This window comes from Molothrus aeneus, chromosome Z (assembly GCF_037042795.1).
Source record: "Molothrus aeneus isolate 106 chromosome Z, BPBGC_Maene_1.0, whole genome shotgun sequence".
Lineage (NCBI taxonomy): Eukaryota > Metazoa > Chordata > Aves > Passeriformes > Icteridae > Molothrus > Molothrus aeneus.
This window is the reverse complement of record NC_089680.1, coordinates 39,981,988-40,003,785: the sequence shown is the minus strand read 5'-3', so window position 1 is coordinate 40,003,785 and position 21,798 is coordinate 39,981,988. Positions and strand designations below refer to the sequence as shown.

At 38.3% G+C, this 21,798-nt stretch overlaps 1 protein-coding gene across 1 annotated transcript in view; it reads left to right on the top strand.

Annotated features, from left to right (window-relative positions):
• PARP8 (poly(ADP-ribose) polymerase family member 8) overlaps nucleotides 1–21,798 on the top strand; it is a 119,087-nt gene that overhangs the window by 91,771 nt on the left and 5,518 nt on the right. Inside the window, exons 15-25 of the mRNA XM_066568953.1 lie at nucleotides 2,952–3,044; nucleotides 8,965–9,090; nucleotides 10,707–10,772; nucleotides 12,055–12,122; nucleotides 12,427–12,475; nucleotides 13,187–13,299; nucleotides 13,469–13,541; nucleotides 14,464–14,533; nucleotides 16,555–16,631; nucleotides 17,585–17,654; nucleotides 21,208–21,292. Coding sequence (XP_066425050.1) covers nucleotides 2,952–3,044; nucleotides 8,965–9,090; nucleotides 10,707–10,772; nucleotides 12,055–12,122; nucleotides 12,427–12,475; nucleotides 13,187–13,299; nucleotides 13,469–13,541; nucleotides 14,464–14,533; nucleotides 16,555–16,631; nucleotides 17,585–17,654; nucleotides 21,208–21,292 — 890 coding nt within the window. The remainder of the gene's footprint in view (nucleotides 1–2,951; nucleotides 3,045–8,964; nucleotides 9,091–10,706; nucleotides 10,773–12,054; nucleotides 12,123–12,426; nucleotides 12,476–13,186; nucleotides 13,300–13,468; nucleotides 13,542–14,463; nucleotides 14,534–16,554; nucleotides 16,632–17,584; nucleotides 17,655–21,207; nucleotides 21,293–21,798) is intronic.

Below are 21,798 nucleotides of genomic sequence, written 5' to 3'. Positions count from 1 at the left end.
ATATTTCAGGTACAGACACAAAAATTCTTAGAAAGTCTAGCTTGTTGAGTGTTACATCTAAATGAACCAAAGAGTATCCAAAGATGACATTGGAACAACATAGCTTTTATAATTGTGTCAGCGATGTTCTTGTTTGTTTGGTGTGGCTAGGGGCATTTCTCATATTTTTGATCTGAAGTCAGAACAATACTGTTCCCATCCCAAAGGCTCACATCCCATAACAAGAGAAGAGTGGACACCATATAAAGGGAAACACACTATCAATATGCAAAACCTTGACAGCAGAGTAGGAACAGCCTTGAATCCCAGTTTCCCCATAAAGCTTGTGGTTTTCTTTAAACTCTGCTTTCTAGAATTGATTTATTAACTTAGTTTTCATATGTTTTCATTGGTTCTAGCATGCACAATTGCAGGCAAAACATAAGTAAGGAAATAAGTAACACTGAATAGGTAAGTCACAGAGTGTGACAAACAAGAGTGCTCGAAACTTTTGCTTCCTAATTGCAAGCTAGTATTTTCGTTTTGTAGGGATTTAAACAATACAAATGATTGAGCTTAACTAGTGACTGGAGTAGAGGACTCTGAAATGGCCATATCAATGTCTCTTGGAATGCATTGCTAACACCTGTGGGAAATTTAAGCTAAAAACATCTTATTTTGATAAATTAAGACAATTCCAGAAACAGAATTCAAAAGTACTTTTAAAATGTCTGTAGGGTGGGCTAAAAGGCCTCCAGACTAGATAAATGAAGACAGACGGTTGAAATGTCCCTTTAGCTGCAGGGTTGGGATTATTTTCCCCATTTGATTGTATTGACAAAATATGTAGTGGACAGAAAGGTTTGTCAAAATGAGAAGAATTGTATAGATCCTAACAGAACTATCTGTTCCACTTCAGGGCTGAAATTCTGCAGTCTTTCTTGTCGTTATAGCTAGAGTTGTCCAGTGTCAGCCTGAGGCAAAAAAAACCAACCACCCTCCCCCCCAAAAAACAAAAAAAAACAACCACCACCACCCCCCCCCAAAAAAAAAAAAAAAAAACAAAAAAACCTACCAAAAAGACACCAAAAATTTTTCCAAAGTCAGGCATAAGTGCAATGTCTGTTTTCCTAACTTCCTTCTCCAGATGCTCAGACACTTCTGGGATCATAACAAAGGGGCAGGAAAAAGAGAAATGGTACAAATTTACCATCATCAAGTTTCAGGATAAATTACTTTGCTGAGACTGTAAACAAAACATCAAAAATAAATATCTTCTTACAAGTTTTCTTTGTGACCAGCATGGCCAAATTTAGATTGCTCACCTATTCCGGAGTTATTCCTTGCTTTGAAATAAAGGAAGTCTGTGTATTCTGTTGGTTATGATAGTTGCCCCACTGAACAAATGATTTAACCATCTTCTAAATGTGGAAAACCCAAGAATAATGACAGCAATAGATACCTCTTGTCCAGCTTGCCATGGCACAATGAATTTGATCATGTTTGGCTTCATCTGCTGCCTAATGCAATGTAACATGACAGATAAACTAAATCAAATGGGTGACATTATCAGATTTGAAAGATGATAGCTCTTGTAAAGCAAATGAAGTGAGACTGTATGAGTCCAGAAGATTTGAGATGTTTATTGACGTATTGAATCTTTGAAACACGGCAGATGAATGTTGTAGGTTCTGCAAAGCAAGTGACTGCAAGGACAACAGTATGCTTATTACTGGCAAAGCTGTTGCCTGAAACAGAATTCAGCTAAATTTTAGGTTTTCTTTGTGTGTTTAATTAATTTTTTCATTTCTGCAAGTGCTTTGTAGAGGCAGTGGCTTGAACTTCAAAGCATAGTACTACAAATGTTCTTGTACTTGTTGTGATCACTAGACTCAGAACTTTCAGTTACAAAGATTAGTTTAAGTTTCAGTGAGCTGGGATTTAATCCTATGCATTCAAATAAATAGTATCCAGGAAGTATTTTTGATTGTTTTCAGCATTGTCATAACGGGTTGTGCTTATTGGGTAGTTTTAAGGAAGGTTTTAATTCATATTTCTTTCATCTATTTGTTCATTTTGAATACTTGCAACAATTCATGGTGTGATATTACTTGAGCCTTTATAAAGTTGGTCTGCTAATTATCTTTCAGTAAATAATATGGAGTTGCTGTAAGGATTGTAAACAGTTAGGAAGCCCATGAAGACATGCCTATTTTCATTACCTAAAGCTGTGTTCCTATTTGTTTCTGCTTTGTTTGCCTTATGAAGGCAAAATGTTCCATTCTCAATATGCAGTTTAGATAACGTTTTTTTATTTGTGATGACATCATTAATTACTTTTTAACAGGCAAAAGCTGGTTCAACAAGAAGTAATATATATCTGAAAAAAGACTTGAAATACCTTTATTTCTTAAAATACATAGGCTTCAAAATAGTCTTTATGCTGTAAAAATTTAATGGATTTTCTTATAGTCTACCAATAATTTGTTAAATTGTCAAAAATTAAAAATAGCCTCTTCAAAAAATTTGTTTTCCAGATCAGATTTTTATGTATGTTCTGAACAGCAGTGTAAGAAGTTCTGAAGAATAAACCTGCTCCCATTAGCTTCAGAATTTGTTCTCCATTAAGTTTAATTATGTAGAAAGCTTTCAGATAGATAGTCTTAAGAACATTTGAGTACTATGCCTGTAATTTTGGTTTTGTAACAGTGCTGGGATTTCTTTTAAATTTAGCCTCTCTGAGTACTTAGGTGTTTTAGAATTCTTCACTTTTGCTCTTCAGGTTATTAAAATGTTTCTCTAATGTATCTTCCTCAATAATTGATATGTATTTATTATTTAAAATTAATGTTGCAGTTAAAATATGAAGAATTAGAATTAATTGTGTTTGAGTTTTTTTGTAGCTCATGACATGCTAAAAGCAAGAATTCAAATTAGAACAGAAGTAAAATTAACTTTCTTTCTTTGTATAGCCCACTGTTTGTGAACGGGAACTCTGTGTATTTGCTTTCCAAACATTAGGAGTGATGAACGAAGCTGCTGATGAAATTGCAACTGGGGCACAGGTAGGATTATCTAAAGTTTTCTGTAGTTAACTCAGTCCTCTCTGTCTCTTCTGGTATGTGTTTTGACTTGTATGCAATTTGTCCAGTGTTATAGCTGTAAATGCACTGGATTTATGCACGCTGTATTCAAATAGTACTAATGAGGTGTTTCCATTGTTTTGCTTCCATGTAATTAGAGTAACTGTGGTTTTGTGCCCTGTTGTATTCAATTAGGTCACCTGGGTTGTTAATAAAGGCAGCCATTGTAATTTGGAGATAATTCACATTTATTTTCACCTAATGAGCCGTTACTACTCTCATGCAATTAATAAGTTACTTCCTGTTCATGGTCTTGGGTTGCAGGGATCCACTGAGCATCTGTTGTTTCCATCATTACATAGCAGTGGGAAAGTCCTTACTGATATTGCTACATAGGGTTCTTTCTTCTTCTCAAGGATCAGGAATTTAATATAAACCTGCTTCCTAGCTCTAAATTCAGTTATTGATGTAGTTACAACCCTATCATTGTTTTCTTAAAGTATTTTAAATTACACTTCCAAATCACTAACCTAATGTTTCATTAAAAAAAAAAAAGTTAAAAGATCTTACGTTTAAGTTCCCTTTAAGATCTCATGGTAAAAGCCTGAACATCTTAAGGAAAAGTGCATTTGTGTCCATTTTTCTGGTTACTGTGTTTCTACGTAGTAAGTAGCACGGGTTTTTTGGAAGGGCAAACCTTCAGTTTATTTAACTTTAACTAGCACTAGTGAGTATAGTCACTGGAAATAAACTATTCAGGTAGGTACCTGAATACAACCATGAGCATATCCTCAAAGGTAGAAAGTTGCAGCAGTGTAGATCAGCTTCCTCACTGAGAATATGACTGGAATCAGAACAGCAGCTCTTCATCTGATGTCTGAAGACCACTGGATTTGTAATAGCTAGATACTGAATATTGGGATAACAGTTTAGGCTTGTAAGAAATGGAAGGAGGTGTGCAGATGAAGCCCCACCTCTTCCTCAGCCTGAAGTCCTGTGAGCATTTAATTTTTTTAATTCAGGCACATGTTACATTACATGCACATTTAGAATCAGAGAATCATAGAATAATTGGAGTTGTAAGGGAGCTGTGAATGTCATGTGGTCCTGTGCCCTGCCATGAGCCAGGACAACTTCAACTAGATCAGAGCCCTGTCTGACTTGACCTTGAATGTTTTCAAGGATGGGGCATCTACCATGTGTTTCATCAGTGTTTCGTCAGTGTTTCATCATCTGCAGTGTAAAAGTCTTCTTTATATCTAGTCTGTATCTCCCTCCTTTAGTATAAAACCTTTACCTCTGATCCTATCACAGCGGATTCTGCTAAAAGATTTTCCCTATCTTGTCATCCCACTTTAAGTACTGAAAAGCTGCAGTAAGGCTTCCCAAAAGCCTTCTCGTCTACGGGCTGAACACCCCCAGCTGTTTCAGCCTGTCTTCATCAGGAGGGCATTCCAGTCTTCTGATCATTTTTGTGGCCCTCCTCCTGACTTGCTCCAACAGGTGTTGGAGCTCTTTCTTATGTTGGGGACACAGTGCTCAAGTGGATTCTCATGAGGGCAGAGGGGCAGAATCCCCTCCCTGCCCTGCTGCCCACGGGGCTCTGGATGCAGCCCAGGACACGTTTGGCTCTCTGGGCTGTGAGTGCCATGGCTGGGCCATGTGCAGCCTCTCACCCACAGCACCCCCAAGCCCTTCTGGGCAGGGCTGCTCTGGGGCTGCTCATGCCCAGCCTGTGCTGACAGCAGGGGTTATCATGACCCAGGTACAGCACCTTGCCCTTGGATTTGTTGAACTTGGCGAGATTCCCATGGGCCCATTTCTCCAGCTTGTACAGGTCCCTCTGGATGGTTTCCCATTCTTCAGGTACATCAGCTGCACCACTCAGCTTGTTTAATGTGCAAATTGTGGAGAGAGCATTTGAAACTCACTCTCTATGTCACTAAATAGCACTGGTCCTCGTATTGCTCCCTGGGGGACACCAGTCATCATCAGTGGCCATCAGGATATTGACCTCTACCATCTGGATGCAGCTAGTTAACCAGTTCATAATCCACAGAACTGTCCATCCATCTAATTGATCTCTCTCCAATTTAGAGATAAGGATATTGGGAGAGGCTGTTTTAAACAATATAAATGACATCTGTAGCCTTTCCCTTGTCCACTGATGTGGTCACTCCATCACAGAAGGCCATTGGGTTGGTCAGGCAGGACTTGCCCTCAGTGAAGCTGTCCTGGCTGTCATGAATCTCCTCCCTGTCCTCCATGTGCCTTAGCACAGCTCCAGGAGAGGCTGTTCTATGATCTTCCCAGGCACAGAGGTGAGGCTGACAGGTTGGTAGTTTCTAGGGCCTTCTTTTCTACCCTCTTTAAAAATAGGTGCAATATTTCCCTTTTTCCAGTCACCTTTGACTTCACCTGACTGCCGTGCCTTTTGAGTTAGTATGGAGAGTAGCTTGGCAACTTTATCAGCCAGTTCCTCAGGATTCTGGGATGCATCTTATCAGGTCCCATAGACCTTTCTATGTTCACATTCCTCAGGAACTCTCAAATGTGAACTCTTTGCTGACAGTGGGAAGCACTTTCCTTCCCTACTTTCTGTCTTGAGTTTCATTAACTCAAGAGGCGTATGAAGGGGAGACTGCCAATGAAGACAAGCAAAGAGCTGTCAAGTTCCTTGGCCTTCTCATTGTCTGCAGTTACCATTTTCCCAGTCGTGTTCAAAGAGGGGTGCACTTCTTTGACCTTCCTTTTCTGTCTCATATGCCTTCAGAAGCCTCTTCGTTACTCTTTGCATCTCTTGTCAAGTTGATCTCCAGTTGCACCTTGGCCTCCCTCACCTCATTCTGACACAAACTGGCTATGTCCCTATATTCTTCCTAACCCTGCATCCCTTCCCTGTGTATTTTCTTCTTTCCTTTTAGTCTTACCATCAGGTCTGGACTCATCCATGCTGTCATCTTGTCTTCCTTTCCCAATTTCCTACACGTGGGGATTGAGAGCTCCTGTACTCTATGGAAGGCATTCTTAAAGATCTGCCAGCTCTGATCTGCTCCCTCCTCCTTGAAAACAGTTTTCCAAGGGATCCTATTGAAAAACTCTTTGAACAGCTGGAAGGTTGCTTTCCTAAAATGAGTAAAGAATTAGGTATGAGCTTTTTTAAGTTGAGCTGACTAAGCAGAGGAGAGGTGGCCCTGGCTAGCTCTCACTCTGTTTGATATAAGTATCAGTGTTGCAGGCACGTGCAGAGCTGTAGATCTCTGGAGTACCTCTACATTTACAGAGCTTTACTGTAGAATTCTGAAGCAATTACAACCTTAAGAGTGCTTAAAAGAGTTAGATAAGGGGTTTTGTCTGTTGTCCCATTGGACCTATGTAGCTAAATTATGCTAAGTTTCTAATGATAGCATTGCAGCCAGCTCACTATATTGGATCTGACTGAGCCCCCCGTTCCTGTTTGCAGAAAAAAAATCATCAGTTCTAGAGTGTGATCCATCTGAGCTCTTTTTGCCATTAGTTTAGGACAGTATGAATCACAGCATAGGCTGTCAGCACAGAGGTTATTTCTCCAAGAGTCTAGCAAGCTTAGGCTGACTAGTAAAAGGTAGGTGTTCACATTTTGTCTGATTTATCCTCCTCCAAACCATTTTGTCTAGTGAGGAAACCTAAATACAGGTTCCCATCATTAGAAATCATATCCCATTTTGTCTTTTGTGCTTTCAGCTCATTTCCTGAGGTGTACAACCCTACTTTGTCACTGTAAATAATCTAATAGCCTCTCCTTAATAATAAGTGCTTGTACTTTCTAAAACTTTCCATCCTGAACTCAGGTTGCCTTGTGTTAGTCATGTAGGCAAAATGCTTGAAAATTAGATGACTGATTTCTTGATAGTTCCTACTCCCTGTAAAGAGTCTCTTGAGAGTGAGAGGCCCTGTCTGAGGGATTGATGTCATAAGAGGAATTGTCATCAGCAAGTGTTGTCTTGTCCTTCACACAGCTATTTTAATCCTTACTTACTTCAGTACCTCTGATTGAGGAGTTAATGCCCAGTTTTAAGGACATCTGCTAGATCCACAGCACTTCCTATTCCCAAGGAATGTATATGCAAGTCTCTATTATAGGGTTTCTATTAGATTACCTCCCAGTTTAAGTTCTTTTGCATTGCATCAACTCAAAACAATGACCTCAGGGGAAATCAGGTGTAAAAAAAAAAAAAGCAGAGTTGGAAACAATCTAGGTCTCAACAGTTTGTTTAAAGGAGGGCTTAGGGATGGTGTCTGAGTAGAACTGTGCCAGTTTTAAGACAGTGTCCCATCATGCAAATCATAAGACAAGACAACTTTGAGTCTCTGCATTTAAAGATCTGGGGACTCAAACAGCTCTTCCCTAGAAGTGTTTTGTGACAGCAGACTAAGAAGTGCTTCTGAGAAGCAGGGTGAACTCATGCTCAATTTCACAGTAATACATTTACACAGGGGCAAGTCTGCTGCCTGATCTGGCTGCTGATCTCCTTTGTAAATGCTAGTGCATATGCCCTATTTCAAAACATTCATCTCACATACAGGTAGTATTAACTGGAAAGTAATCAGAGAACCATTGGGGAAGGGATCATTATTTAAGTAATTTCATTTTTCAATATATGTGAGATATTTAGTAACTGGAACTAACAGAATATATTAAAACTGATGGAGAAAATTGTCCATTAATACTGAAGGAGCAGAGAAGGAGAATGGCAGCTATATGACTCACCACAGCACAGTTCTTTTTCCCCTTTCATCATTATTCTTATTTTCATTCTGGTTCTCTAAAGGACTGTAATTTTTTTCTATACAAATGATCAGATACAATGACAGACATAGAAAATCTTGTAGATGAGTATGAGCTGTGAGATGAGATCTGTACCACGTGGACTTGTGGGGGGAACCAGGAGTACCTATTAACTCCAGCTTGTCTCAGCTTTTCCTTTCTTTTGTGGAAAAGTCATTTTCACACAGGAATGTTTTCAGAAGGCACAGAAAAAACATGAGAAAATGAGTTAATCTGCAGCTACTTTTTAATGTAGCAATTTTGTATTTCATTATGAGCTGAATTTACATTTCACAGCTGCCAGAAAGCTGCATTCTCTCATTTTTTTTATTGCTGAATTCTATTTTTAACCTCTGAATTACGTATTTTGACACAATTACTTGAGAATCTGTGTCTGAGTGGTGTATTTACTTTTGTACACACGTCTATGTGCACATTACATGCACAATCCTGTGGGGAAATTGTGAAAATCAAAGATAACCAAAGAAGTGTTATAATTATGTATAACAGGATGGAAAGAAGAGAATGCCCCAGCGTGAACTGTGCAGATGACTGTTAAATCATTGCAGTATTATGGGTTTAGCAGAAGCGATGTTTTCAAGTGTTTCTGTGATTACAGTCTTCAAGAGAAGAGCAGAAAGTGGTACAAATTTGACAGACTATTCCTTGTTCTTGAGCAAAGTGTTTACTGGCATGTCTATACAGAGATACACCAGTTTCATTTCCTTAATGAATAAATTTGATACAGGAATTCACATGTGTGCACAAGAGCAAGCAACACTTCAAGCAATATATTTGATGTTATAATACTTCTAGGACCAGATACTGGTCCTATGTATATACACATGGAATAATACTCCATGGCTCTGGAGTTTATTTATCTCCAATATTTATTTATCTCCAATAAAACTCTGCTTAGGTCAGTGAAAAAAATTTAGTCCTGAACTATCTCCTCTGGATAACACAGTTTGGGCAATATAGGTAACAATGAAATACAATATATCTATAATGTGTAAAAAAAGGCAGACTGGAAGATATACTATAAAAATCTTTATTTTGAATAAACATAATAAATATGTCTTTCTTTATCCCCAGGTAGTTGATCTGTTAGTATCTATGTGTCGGTCTGCATTAGAATCACCTAGGAAAGTTGTCATTTTTGAGCCATATCCTTCTGTAGTTGATCCTAATGATCCTCAGATGCTGGCCTTTAACCCCAGGGTAAGTAGCTACCTTTAATTATGTCATCACTTGGTTTTAGTCCTACATGAGATTTCAAAGCAAAGATTTCTCATGGAGGAGTCTCCTTTATTATGTGATACAGCTCCAGAATATAGAAAAAGTGTGTTTTCAAGACTTTGCATCTTTTATTTATTGTCTCTGAGAAAGTACTTGAATATAGACTTGTTCTGGTTCTGGCCAGGACAGTGTTAATTTCTGCAGTAGCCAGAATGGGATATGGCTAAGACCCAGAGGTTATTCTATACCACCTCACATAATTTCTGGGAGCAGGGGGAGGGGAGTCTCTTCCAGGGAAAAGAGGGAAAAGAGTTCACATTTTATTTGGCAGAGGGAGCAGTTGGATGTTGTTTGTGGCTGGTTTTCTTATCTCTTTGCTGTTTCCAGCTGCTTGTTCTTACCTTGACCCGTGATCTTTACCTTTGTGCCTCCCAATTCTCTATCCCACAGCAGGGGGGAAGTGTAAGGAGGAGAGGGAAGAGGACAGTGAGCAGTGCCAGGTCTTAATGGGAACAGTAAATTGGAGAATACCATCCCTAAACCATGACAAACGTGCAGGTTATGTTAAAGCAAAGAAACTCTTCTAAGGAACAAATTCTGGATGAAAAATTTTATATTCCAAGTATTTTTCTATCAATGTGCACATTGGACACAAAAAGAAAGATGGCTTTTGAGAGATAGAGGTCATGTAAGCCAGGGGATTTCCAGTCCATCTTTTCATTCTTAGAAGTGTCATTGCTGTCATCTCATTTTCTCACTGCAAGCAGTTATTTTCTTGTATGTAATTTTATGAGATGTTAATAGGTGAGTTTTGTACAAGCATCAATTTTGAAATAAAGAGAATTGTGCTTGTGTTACGTGCTCCTTGGGCTCCAAATGCTGCCTTTCAGGAATGCCCTCAGGCTGTGAATATTCCATCTCCCAAAAGGCGTAGAGGAGAACTCGGCATGTCCTGCACTGGGATTTATCTCACTCTTTCTGAACAAAGGCCAGCTAGCAGGAGTTCTTTGTCAGGAGAGGCTGAGGTGTTCTATAATGTGTTGGCAAGACCTGAATATGGGGAGCAGTGGAGCTGCTGTGGAGTGGTGGAGCATGGAATGTTTAGCCCGTTCTCTCAGGTGGAGCTGCCTGGTAGTGGCTCCCAAGCAGCAGGTCAGCAAAGATCAGGGTGAGGCAGAGGGACCACTGAAGGATCTATGAAGTTTTATAGGCCTGCTAGCCAAGGAAACATATCTGTTTACATGCATTTTTTTTTTTAAATCTGTTTGGGTCACTGCATTATTTACCTCAAGAACATGTTGTCCAAATAATTTAGTTACATTTAGTTACAAGTATTTGTTGAAAAATAATCTGATTTTTTTGAGTGTTTTGGAGATCCCCGTCAAATTCAAAGAAGAAAGATCATAACAATATTTTTTCAAGGATTTTTTCTGGATGATGAAGGACAGTCTGTGGAAGAAAGGTTTGAAATGTTTGAAAGAATTGCTTTGCCCAGCATTTGCCTAGCTTTCGTTTTATACACACTCAAAGAATTCAGGTTTTTTAGAGCCAAAAACTAATACTCTTTGAACTTATTTGTGTATTTTATGCCACATTAGAAGAAGAACTATGACCGAGTCATGAAAGCATTGGACAGTATCACTTCCATCAGAGAGATGACACAGGTAAATGTAAAAATATTTACCTAATTAATCACTGTTTCTAGAACTTGAAAGATGTTTGCATTGCCTGCCTATGATGGGTTGGGAAGTCAATAGTATCATCTCTTTCCTATATAACTGTAATGATATTGAAATGTTTGCTCAAAATAACAAACCTATCCCTAATGCCAATTAAATAAAAGTAATGAAGTAGAACTCAGATCTTTTGAAGTTTAAATAAGAGATAATAACAACAGAATAAGACATTGTAATGAGGTAATCACCAACTGCTACCTTTCTGGAAATGTCAAAGCCAGAGGCTTTACTTCCAAAGCAAAAGAAATTGATCTTGTGTCAAATGTTCTGAATGATATTCTGAATGACATGATATTTATTTCTATTATAGCAAAATTCTCGATTAACTAAGTATAGTTGGGGACTTGGATTTACTGTCATATTATTTCTCATGGCATATCTGATGGTTATATTTCTGTTATTTTTATGTTCCTTTATATCTGTTTATTTTTATGTTCCTTTCCCAAACAACCCAGCTGATTATATGTTGTTGTTTAAATCTATTCCATATATCTTGCTTTTCCAACTGCTATATAAATGCATCCTCAGAACAGTTTTCAATCTTGCTCTTTGTATTAACAAAATACTTTGGGATTCTTGAGTGAATAATGTATAGAGAGGAATAAAATAAATTGAAAATTAAAATTCACTTTTTTTGTTAATTTGTGTAACATTTTGTAAAAATTTTAAAAATCAGGCATTTCTGTGATTTGTAATGTCTTTTAAAAATAAAAAATAATTACCATTCTGCTTTTTTTAAATGTTAAAACAGTTCTTGACTAATGAATTTTAAGGGGATGCTTTGCATTGTGATTGAAATCAAGAACAGTTTTAAAAGAAAATGTAATATGACATGGTACTTATACCTTGAAACAGTTGAAAATACCAAATGGATTATTTTGGGTTTCTTTGAGAACCTTAATTTTGTAATGTCCCAATTTCTTAATCAAGAGCCACACAAAAATAGATGTCTTCTTCTTTTCTCCCTGTGATCACCAGTGTTTGCTATAATATAGTCATTTTGATGCTAATTATATGCTTATTATCTTACTCTAGGGAAAATAATCGCTATATTAATTCTTGTTGTCAAAACACATTTATAACTCTACTATGCTGTATATCAGTAAAGCTGTGATTTCAACCTAATAATGTATTCAGTTAAATAGGTGAAATCACGGGCAATGTAACATATAAAATTCAACCTAGAAATAACATAATTACTCTTTTCTAGGCACCTTACTTGGAAATAAAGAAGCAGATGGATAAACAAGACCCGCTTGCACATCCTCTTCTACAATGGTATAAAGTTGATTCACAGAGATAATAATTATTAAATTATCACTTGTAATGAATAATCACTTGACCAATGTAATGTGGTATAAGGTCAGCCTAATAATTAACGTTGGTATTCTCAACTGCAGCTATTCTGAACTGTTTCTGGACCTCATCTGGGTCATCTGATCTAATTTTCTAGTTAATTTTTGGCCTACTTCCATCTGGTAGGTTTAGAGACCTGCAGCTGGGTGCTTTGTGATGGCCATTCATAACATATTTTTAAGTTTGGTTTGGTTACTACATCTAATACATCTGTTTCTTATTTTAGGGTTATATCTAGTAATAGATCGCATATTGTGAAGCTACCGGTGAATAGAGTAAGTGTCTGTGGGTTTTCTTGTTATTTTCTGATCTTTTTTATGCATTAGCATTTTAGGTGGGAGTTTACTAGCAAAACGTAGGTGTATGCATTCAAACTGATTGCATGGACTCCTTTAATAGACAAGGCAGTTTTAGGTCCTGATTTTTAGAAACATGTGAATATCTGAAACAGGTCAAGGGAATAATGTTCATAAAAAAAACCTATTTGAGGTGAGTAGCTCAAATTCAGGTGTCTGCCTTGTAATCATCTGGAATTAGATGAGAAAAACATCACTTTTTGGTTTTTTTACCATATAGAATATTAGATGCAGAATTGTACAGAAAGCAGTGCACACAAACTTTCTGTATCAGGAGATCCACATATAACTTCTGATTAAGGGCGCAGTAATACGCAGCCTTCCAAATAACCTTAATTCAAACTCATCTGTGATAGAATACTATGATGAAATTGTTCAGTTTAATTACTAAAGCCATTTTAGATTTTCCAAAAACTTCCATATGTTTCATAAACTGTAAGTCATTCTTACTGTTTGATTTCAGCTTGAAACTGTGGAAGTGAGACCAATTTCAACTTAGTTCGTGTAGTTATTTAGATGCAGTCATGTATGGTGTGGAAAAGCATGATATCTTAAGGATTGCCACCAGAGAATTACAATACTTTCATATTAATCAACTTCTCTTCACATGTGCACTCTTATATTTGACAGCAACTGAAGTTTATGCACACTCCCCACCAGTTCCTTCTTCTCAGCAGTCCACCAGCCAAAGAATCCAATTTCCGAGCTGCTAAAAATCTATACGGAAGTACCTTTGCATTTCAGTGAGTACATGTATTCCTAATAACCAAAGGTTATTGAAATGCCATGCTATATTTTTTACTTTTGGCATTTGAGATTTGCAGCTGTGAATCTACTGTCTTAAAGGATTTCTGATGTAATTTTTGCATTTTACACTGTGAATTTTATGGCTTCCTTTTTCATTTTATTTAGTGGTTCACACATTGAAAATTGGCATTCCATCCTGAGGAACGGCTTAGTTGTCGCTTCCAATACAAGGCTGCAGGTAAATAAACAAAATAGATTTTAGCTAACCTGTGCATACTTGGTTACATACTAGCTTTGACAAGTTTTCAGGGGGTTTCATTCTGGTAGCCATATATAGCTAGAAGAAGGGATAATTTCAAATACCATCTTGTTTCCTGTGAAAAGTACTTTTCTGATGCAATTAAGATGAAGTAATGGTCTGCTAAAACATCTAGAAAATCTCTTTGTGGGAATCAGTGTTTCAGTTTTATGTTGCAGAGCAGCACCTCTAGGAGGCTTCGCTCGGTACTGCTTAAAAGCAGTCGCAAGTGAAAGTCAGAGCTGCCTAAACTGTCTCGGTGTCTTAGGATCATGAAACATGCTAGAGTTACAGGAACTAGGCTTGCAGCACTTTGTCTGCCTCTGATTTCTTTGGCAATGGAAGCATGAAGTGTGCTGGCCATAAGGGATCTAATGCAAACTTCTCAGACTGAATCATCAGGACACCACTATTGCAGAGCAAAGCAGGCACTACAGAGGGACTGGGGAGCTCTAATGCAGAGTTTTTTAGCATTGTGGTTAGCAGCTCTCCACAGAGCTGAGTCCATGTACCTTGGAAGAGGATCCCAGGGCATATTTGGTCAAGTACAGGAACACTCTTTATAGACATCCTCCATAGTAATATTAGATTTAAAAACAGAAACCACAATCTTATGTGTAAGTCTTACATAGAATTTTGTGTGGGCATCTGGTTTTTTGTTTGGACATAATTTCCAGGATATATATATATAAAATAATTTTATACTCAGGGCATGATTTTTAAAAACACTTATTTGAACATTGTTAATTACCTGAAATAAATTAGTAGGGTGGGTAAGCATGCTATGACCTGTTCGTGTAATTATTATTATTTTGTCCAGGTAACCAAATTAATGCTAAGTAATCACTCTGCTCTTTTTCAGCTCCATGGTGCAATGTTTGGAAGTGGAATCTACCTTAGTCCATTGTCAAGCATATCATTTGGTTACTCAGGTGATATTTATAGATCACTCTAAAGTTGGACAAATATAAGGGTGTATCTTATTCTGCTGTTTCTTCTTATAGCTTCACTGTTTAAAACATTATATTCAATTTAATTTTCGTTGACCATGATTAAATTTATTCCAAAAGAGAATTTTTTTAATAAATAATAAGAAAATAGAAAATTACCTTGTTAAACACTGTCCTTATTTTTCAATATGCTTAGAATTCTTAAGCTGTGCTTGAAGTAAATATTTGCTAATACTGAATGCTGTATGTAGTAGGTCTTGATGATTCTGCTGAAATCCAACTTTGTGATTTTTGTCAATACCTGCCTAAGTTCCATCTAACTTTACCCATGAGTTCATGGTCTTTTATGACTTCATCTGACAAAACAAGTATTGATCAATAGACATGTTCAAAACTGTATATTTAAGAGTATTCCCAAGTATCACCATGTCAAGATTACATTAGAAAGTACAGTTCAATGTGTTTATTTTAGCCTGAGAAGGAACATAATTTGTTCCACTATTGAATACTAAAGTGAGTTGCGCAGAGTTTTCCATGTAAGAAGGAAATAATAAACAAAAGCATATTAAAAACAAGACAGTGGATACGTATTGAGTGGATACGTATTGAGAAGTTAAAGGGATTTTAAAATATAGTGACTTTCTTCTTTAGATGTGTAGTATTTACCATTTCCTCACATATGAAAGTGCAGGTATATAGTTTAGTGTGTGTTCATGTGCATGTATATGATCCTGAGAGTTTTGGTTTGCTTTCTGAAACTCAGTGTTTCTAGGTCATGTTTTAGGAGCTCAGCTTTTTAAGCTACTATTTGAGGAACTTCAACATCAGTTATCTCTAGATGCACTTTTAGCTTGTCAGAGATTACATGAGTATGAAGGCTTCTTAGGTCTCACTGAATGTGCTGGTTGCAGTATCCTTATCTAACAAAGTGTCTTTCCTTTTGGACAATACTGCTTTGTCAACTTCAATGTGCTATTGCTCCTCTCTCTGCCTGTCTTGGCCTCTTCCATCCTGTCTCCTCCAGAAAGGAGGCTTGTGTTCCACTGAAGTGTGTAATCCTTGATGCCAATAAAAACCATGAAGGAGTCCTGCACATTCACATTGATGAAGGAGTCCTACACATTCCTTCAAAGAGTTAAGCTTTGCCATAATTCAGTCATATTTGCAAAGTGCCAAATAATGGAAGTGTTCAAGGTCAGGTTAGACAGGGCTCAGGTCTAGCGGAAGATGGGTGTCCTTACCCATGGCAGAGGGGTTGGAACAAGATGATCTTTCAGGACCCTTCCCAACCCACAATATTCCATGATTCTGTGAAATACAGGGTCCTGGAAACTCAAGGAAGCCCCTAGTATCATGCAAAACAGGAATTTTACATAAGCCAACATGAGAGATATGAATGAAATCTGAGGCACAAATGTAGATGTTTCAGTTCCTGAGATGGAATTGGATCAAATGTTACTGACTAATAATTTAATATTTTGTGTGTAGATAAGGAGATCAAACCAAGGTAGATTTCAAAACTTAAATTGTCTACTCATACAAATTAATTAGACTTTTAATCAAATTTCATCAAGTGCTAAAGAAGTATATCTAAAGTTCTTTCTCTCATGATTTTTGCCTTCCCACCCACAGTAATCAGATTTTTATTTCAGCCTGAATAGGGTCAAGTGGACTGAGGACGTGCTGACCTACAACCCCATTAAGTCAACACATAAGAATATTCCTGATCTGAATTCGGTAGCATTTAAGCTCAGGTTTATCTGCTTTTGCACCTACTTAATGCTAACTTGACTTTGCTAAAGTCTTTGCAATACATGCAGAGGTACCTGTAATTTACAGGATTTATATTGTGATATTCTGTGACAGAGTTAACCAGCTTTTTGAGTGCCATGCAAAAGACAGACTGTGATTCTCACTGTGCTACCTCTTCCATTCTCATAGTGAACTCTGCTTTTTATGGTATTTATAGGCCAGGGTATCTTACATGATTTTAATATCCCTAGGGATGAACAAGAAGCAGCAGAAGGTGTCAGCTAAAGATGAACCAGCTTCAGGCAGTAAGGGCAGTAATACATCACAGGTATGGTACATCAACTGTCTCTGGAAGAATAGTGGGATTTATTATTGGGAACTTAGTAGCTGAAAGAGAGGTAATATTTCCTTTGTGCAACTTACCAGTGTTATTGCATTGAATGAAATCAACAACTTCAGAGACTGCAAATATCAAATACAGTTCAACTGCTCCTGTAAAAATTTACGGAGCATATTGCAGACTTTGTGCTGTTCTTTTCCAAGCAGAAGAATTTAGGAAGAGAATGAAGATGAAATACAGGCTGCATTATGGCCCCTGGCAACCCCTTGCCTTCTGAGTTTTAGACTTCCAGAACAATGATGCAAAAGAAATTGAGAATGGTTATTGCTGGGAAATAAGCAGCATTTAATTTATAGCAAGCAATTTTTTCTTTTTCACAAATTTTACATGTTGAACATTACAATTCTGCTGTATCTAAAGCAAACTCACAGCATCTGTGCACAGGGCTAAATTTCAAGAAACTATCTTATGTCTCCCTGATTAACACATAGAAATTACAGAATAATCTGGCTTTAAAGGTAGTTTGGCATGTCCCAGTAGAAGCTCTCAGAAGTAGGAAGGAAAATAAAATATCAGGGTAATGACCAAAGAATTAGTGACTATTTACCTTTCTTTTCTTTTTTTTTTCCTGATATTAATTTGTTTTTCAGTAACACTGATATTTCTGATAATATTTTTAATTTTGCAATAATTAGGCACTTTTGGATATTATTTTTCTGGATAAAGGAGTTCAAATATCTCCTACAATAATGCAAATAAGTAATAGGGTTTTTTTTTATAAATTCTATTACATTTAGAGATAAAATAGAGACATTTAGAAAGACTGCCTCTACCTTTTTTCATTAATAAATCACTGAAAATAGCAGCTGTCTCCTTTGTTGCTTTATGTCTCTGTTTGTTTTACTGTGCTAATTCTATTTTCTCACTTTTTTACATCTCAGTCCCAGAAGAAAGGACAGCAGTCACAATTTTTGCAAAGCCGTAACTTAAAATGCATAGCCTTATGTGAAGGTAAGCTTGGAAGCCCTTGTGAAGCTGCTTTAGTCATGGCCACAGGATGCACAGGTTACAGGCTGCAAATCAGTGGGAGCTTTAGTTGGTTGTTTAGGTAAGAAACTACTGGTAGGTGTAGGAGTACCTGCTCAACAGCTGACCTTTATGCTCCAGTAAGAACATTTCCTCTCTTTGAACAGAACCTATAGCAGATGCTGAGTTGTCATGGAATATCATATACATATAGTGACTGATCATCTGGTCTGTGTTTCAAATGTGATCCTCTTCCTAAACCATCAAGAAAACCAAAGTCATGTCCTTTATTTGAAGCACTGACTTCTTGCAAGCTCTTGACAAATGCTTTAAACACATGAAAGTCAGGAAAAAACACCTTTAATATAGAATTTCCAAACAATTTTTCATTGTTCAAACAAGCATACTGATCATTTGGCAACCAGTATGTGCTCTTTGTTTGCTTCAGAAATTTTGGGAAGTTAAAATCTAATGCTTGAGTACAGTCATTCTTGAAAGAATTGGCTATTCTGTTAATAACTAGTGAAACCTCAGCAGGTTTTAAGAACAAATTGTGACATTTGAATAAGAAGTGCACCTTAGTTAGGAGCTAGTCTTAGAAATTACATTAACCTAATTTGCCTATCATTTGGAACATTTGATTGTTTTAAAAAGTAAAAACTAAGAATGTGGAAAATGTAGTATTTAAAAATAGAATCTTTCAGCTGTATAGACGTAAGGATGTGTCAGTCAACATGAAAATGCAACTTGAACTGTAGAGAAAATACAGAATTTTAGTTCTAAAACTTACATATGGAACAATATTAATTACTTGGCCTTTTATGCCTTAATTTTTAAATGTAAATTACATCTTTCACAAGGACTTTTTCATCCATGTTTTTCTTTCCTTTCATTTATTAATGGATTACCAATTTTATAAGAGTCAATTTCAAATATTTGGTAAAATACATTTTGCAGCTTTCATATTCATTTCTCTGTGTAAGAAGGTGGTTTAGGGAAGATGATTAATAAAGATTTTATGCAAAATTAATTGCAAGAAATGTTTGTTAAAAATTGCAATTCATGAAAGAAGTAGTATAAAAATTGAATATGCATGCAGTTACATTAGTGTTAGAATAAAATAAACCAGGTTATTTCAGTGCCTCACGACTGTCACCCAAGTCCAATCCTGACCAATTCAGGGCTGCCCAAACTTTAAGGCATATCATTAAGAGCATTGTTTAAATGCCTCTTAAACACTGACAGGTTGGGCACACCAACCACTCTGTAGGAAGCCAGTGTTTGACCAGCTATTATGGTTCAACCCCAGCCAGCATCCACAGCCACTCACTTTCCCCCAGCAGGGCTGGGGAGAGTCCAAAGGGTAAAAGCCCAAAAGCTCATGGGTTGAGATAAAGATGTGTTAATAGGGAAAGCAAAAGCCCTGCATGCAAGCAAAGCCAAACAAGAAATTAATTCACTGCTTCCAACAGAGCTGTTCAGCCATGTCCAGGCCCCATCACGTGTAGAGGTTACTTGGGAATACCAACACCATCTCTCCCCTTTCCTCCTTCTTTCCCTCACTTTGAATGCTGAGCATGATGTCACATGGTCTGGAATATCCCTTTGGTCAGTTTGGGTGACCTGTCCCGGCTGTGTCACCTGCCAACCTCCCATTAATCCCCAGCTTTCCTGGAGTGTGGCAGTATGAGAATCAGAAAAGGCCTTGGCTGGCTCTGTGTGAGCCCTGTTCAGCAATAACAAAAACACGTCTATACTATCAATGCTGTGTTCAGCACAAATCCAAAAACTGTCCCCTGCCAGTCACTGGGAAGAAAATTAATTCTACCCCAGTCCAACCTAGCATGCCACCCTCTCAATTAAGAAATGCTTTGAAATGTCCAGTCTAAACCTCCTCCAGCACAGCTTTGAATCATTCCCACACTGTGCCCTTGCCCTCCTCAGGAAGCTGCACAGTGGTGAGGTCACCCCTCAGCCTCCTTTTCTCCAAACCAGACAAGCCTAACCCCTCCATTACTGTCCAGGACATGTTCTCCAGCCCTCCCACCAGCTGTTTCCCTCCTCAGGAAGCACTGAAGGACCTTCCCATCCTTCTCCACCTGCAGAGCCCAGCAGGCCCCTGGCGAGGCCGCCCCCAGGCTGAGCCCAGCGGGCCCATCCCCTCCCTGGGCCAGTGTTCCCTGCTCCATGCTCTGGGATGGGCTTGGGCTGTGCCCTGCTCCGTGCTCTGGGATGGGCTTTGGCTGTGCCCTGCTCAGTGCTCTGGGAGGGGCTTTGGCTGTGCCCTGCTCCGTGCTCTGGGATGGGCTTGGGCTGTGCCCTGCTCCATGCTCTGGGATGGGCTTTGGCTGTGCCCTGCTCGGTGCTCTGGGATGGGCTTTGGCTGTGCCCTGCTCAGTGCTCTGGGATGGGCTTGGGCTGTGCCCTGCTCCATGCTCTGGGATGGGCTTTGGCTGTGCCCTGCTCGGTGCTCTGGGATGGGCTTTGTCCTCAGGGCTGCCCGGGCACTGCTGACCCACTCTGAGCCACCCCTCTCCCACTCCACCCCTGTGCCAGGTGTCACTCCTTCCCAGGTGCACAATCCACCATTTGGACTTGACAAATTTCACCCTATTTAAGATTGCTCAGTGCTCCAATCTATCTAGATCCCTCTGCAAGGCCTCTTGTACCTCAAAATTATCCACAGCACCTCCCAGTCTGGATCATCAGCAAAACCTGCTACTGGTGCACTCACCTCCAGCACTGATACAGAACTGGCCCTGGAATGGAGCCCTGAGGAACACCACTGGTGTGACCAGTCGCCAACCAGATGTTGCCCCACTCACTACAACACTTTGGGCTCAGTCCCTCAGCCAGTTTTTCACCCACCACTCCATGAACCTGCTCATCACACAGCTCAACAACTTGTTGAGAAGGATGCTCTTCAAATGCATTTAGATATCTTCAAAGGTAGATTGACGGTAATAGCTTCTAGTTAGCAATGGAAAGCTTTCTCTCCTGTGCTGTCCTCATTTTGCTGGTAAACAACCCCTCGTCAAATACGTAGAGCAAGCTTTGGCAAGCTTTTTTGAACCTCTTGAGTCATAATTGCTTTGTTTTAAATATTTGGTAGTACTGCACATCCCATGTATAGCAGTTTCAGGCTTTGTCTTAAGCATCTTGGTTTCAGATCAACCATCACTAAACACAAATATCTGTTCCAAGTGCTGGTTAGATGTCTCAGACCATCTTTAACAGCCCTATGGCTTTTTAAATTCAGGTTTTAATAAGTATATTTTTAAGCTTTCATTCAATTTAACAACTTTGTCCCATACATCAAACATCTATTTTTTCAGAAAAGTATATTTTGGAAACAAGAATCAAGTTCATCTCCCTTCTTGTACTAGGAGCCAACTCAAAATCTGCACTGCAGCACAGACATGTAGAGGAAAGCTACACATTCCCAAAAGGCCATTTACGATATATAAAACCCAAAATCTTTTAGAACAGTTTTCCAGGCATGTTTTCATCACTATGAAATTTGTTCTTTCTCTGACAGTGATAACCTCACCTGATCTGCACAAACATGGGGAGATATGGGTAGTTCCCAACACGGATCACGTGTGTACAAGATTTTTCTTTGTGTGAGTACAAAGCTTTTCTTAACATTCAACTTCATACTAGACCTTTTTCTTATGTTTCCTCCAATAGCTGTAATTAAAGTAGATAAAAGACATTTCTTCCTAATTTTGTTCAGTATTCCTTCATCTTTTATCTTTTACTGTACTTACTTGTGCTAGAAATGTATGGATAAGCTAGTGTCAGAAGTTTAGTAAATGTCTTTAATACAAATGAATGGAAAGTTCATTATTTTTCCTGTTCAGTGGCATTACTTCATGTTATAGTAAATCTGTCCATGTATTGTGAAGCACAATTTCTGTTTGGCTGTGTGTATTTAAGCTGAGGAATTCATTAAAGACTTCCTGTCTGTGCTGTGAGCATTTTCCCCTTTCACCTAATATTTGTCCCCTTTGGGTCCTAGTGGCTAATTCAGCCTCAGGGTTTCAGTGACAATGGCAGCCTTACCGCCTCCTAAACTCCCCAGAGTTTAGGATCTGCATATAAAGATGAAGCACGGCAGAGCACCTCA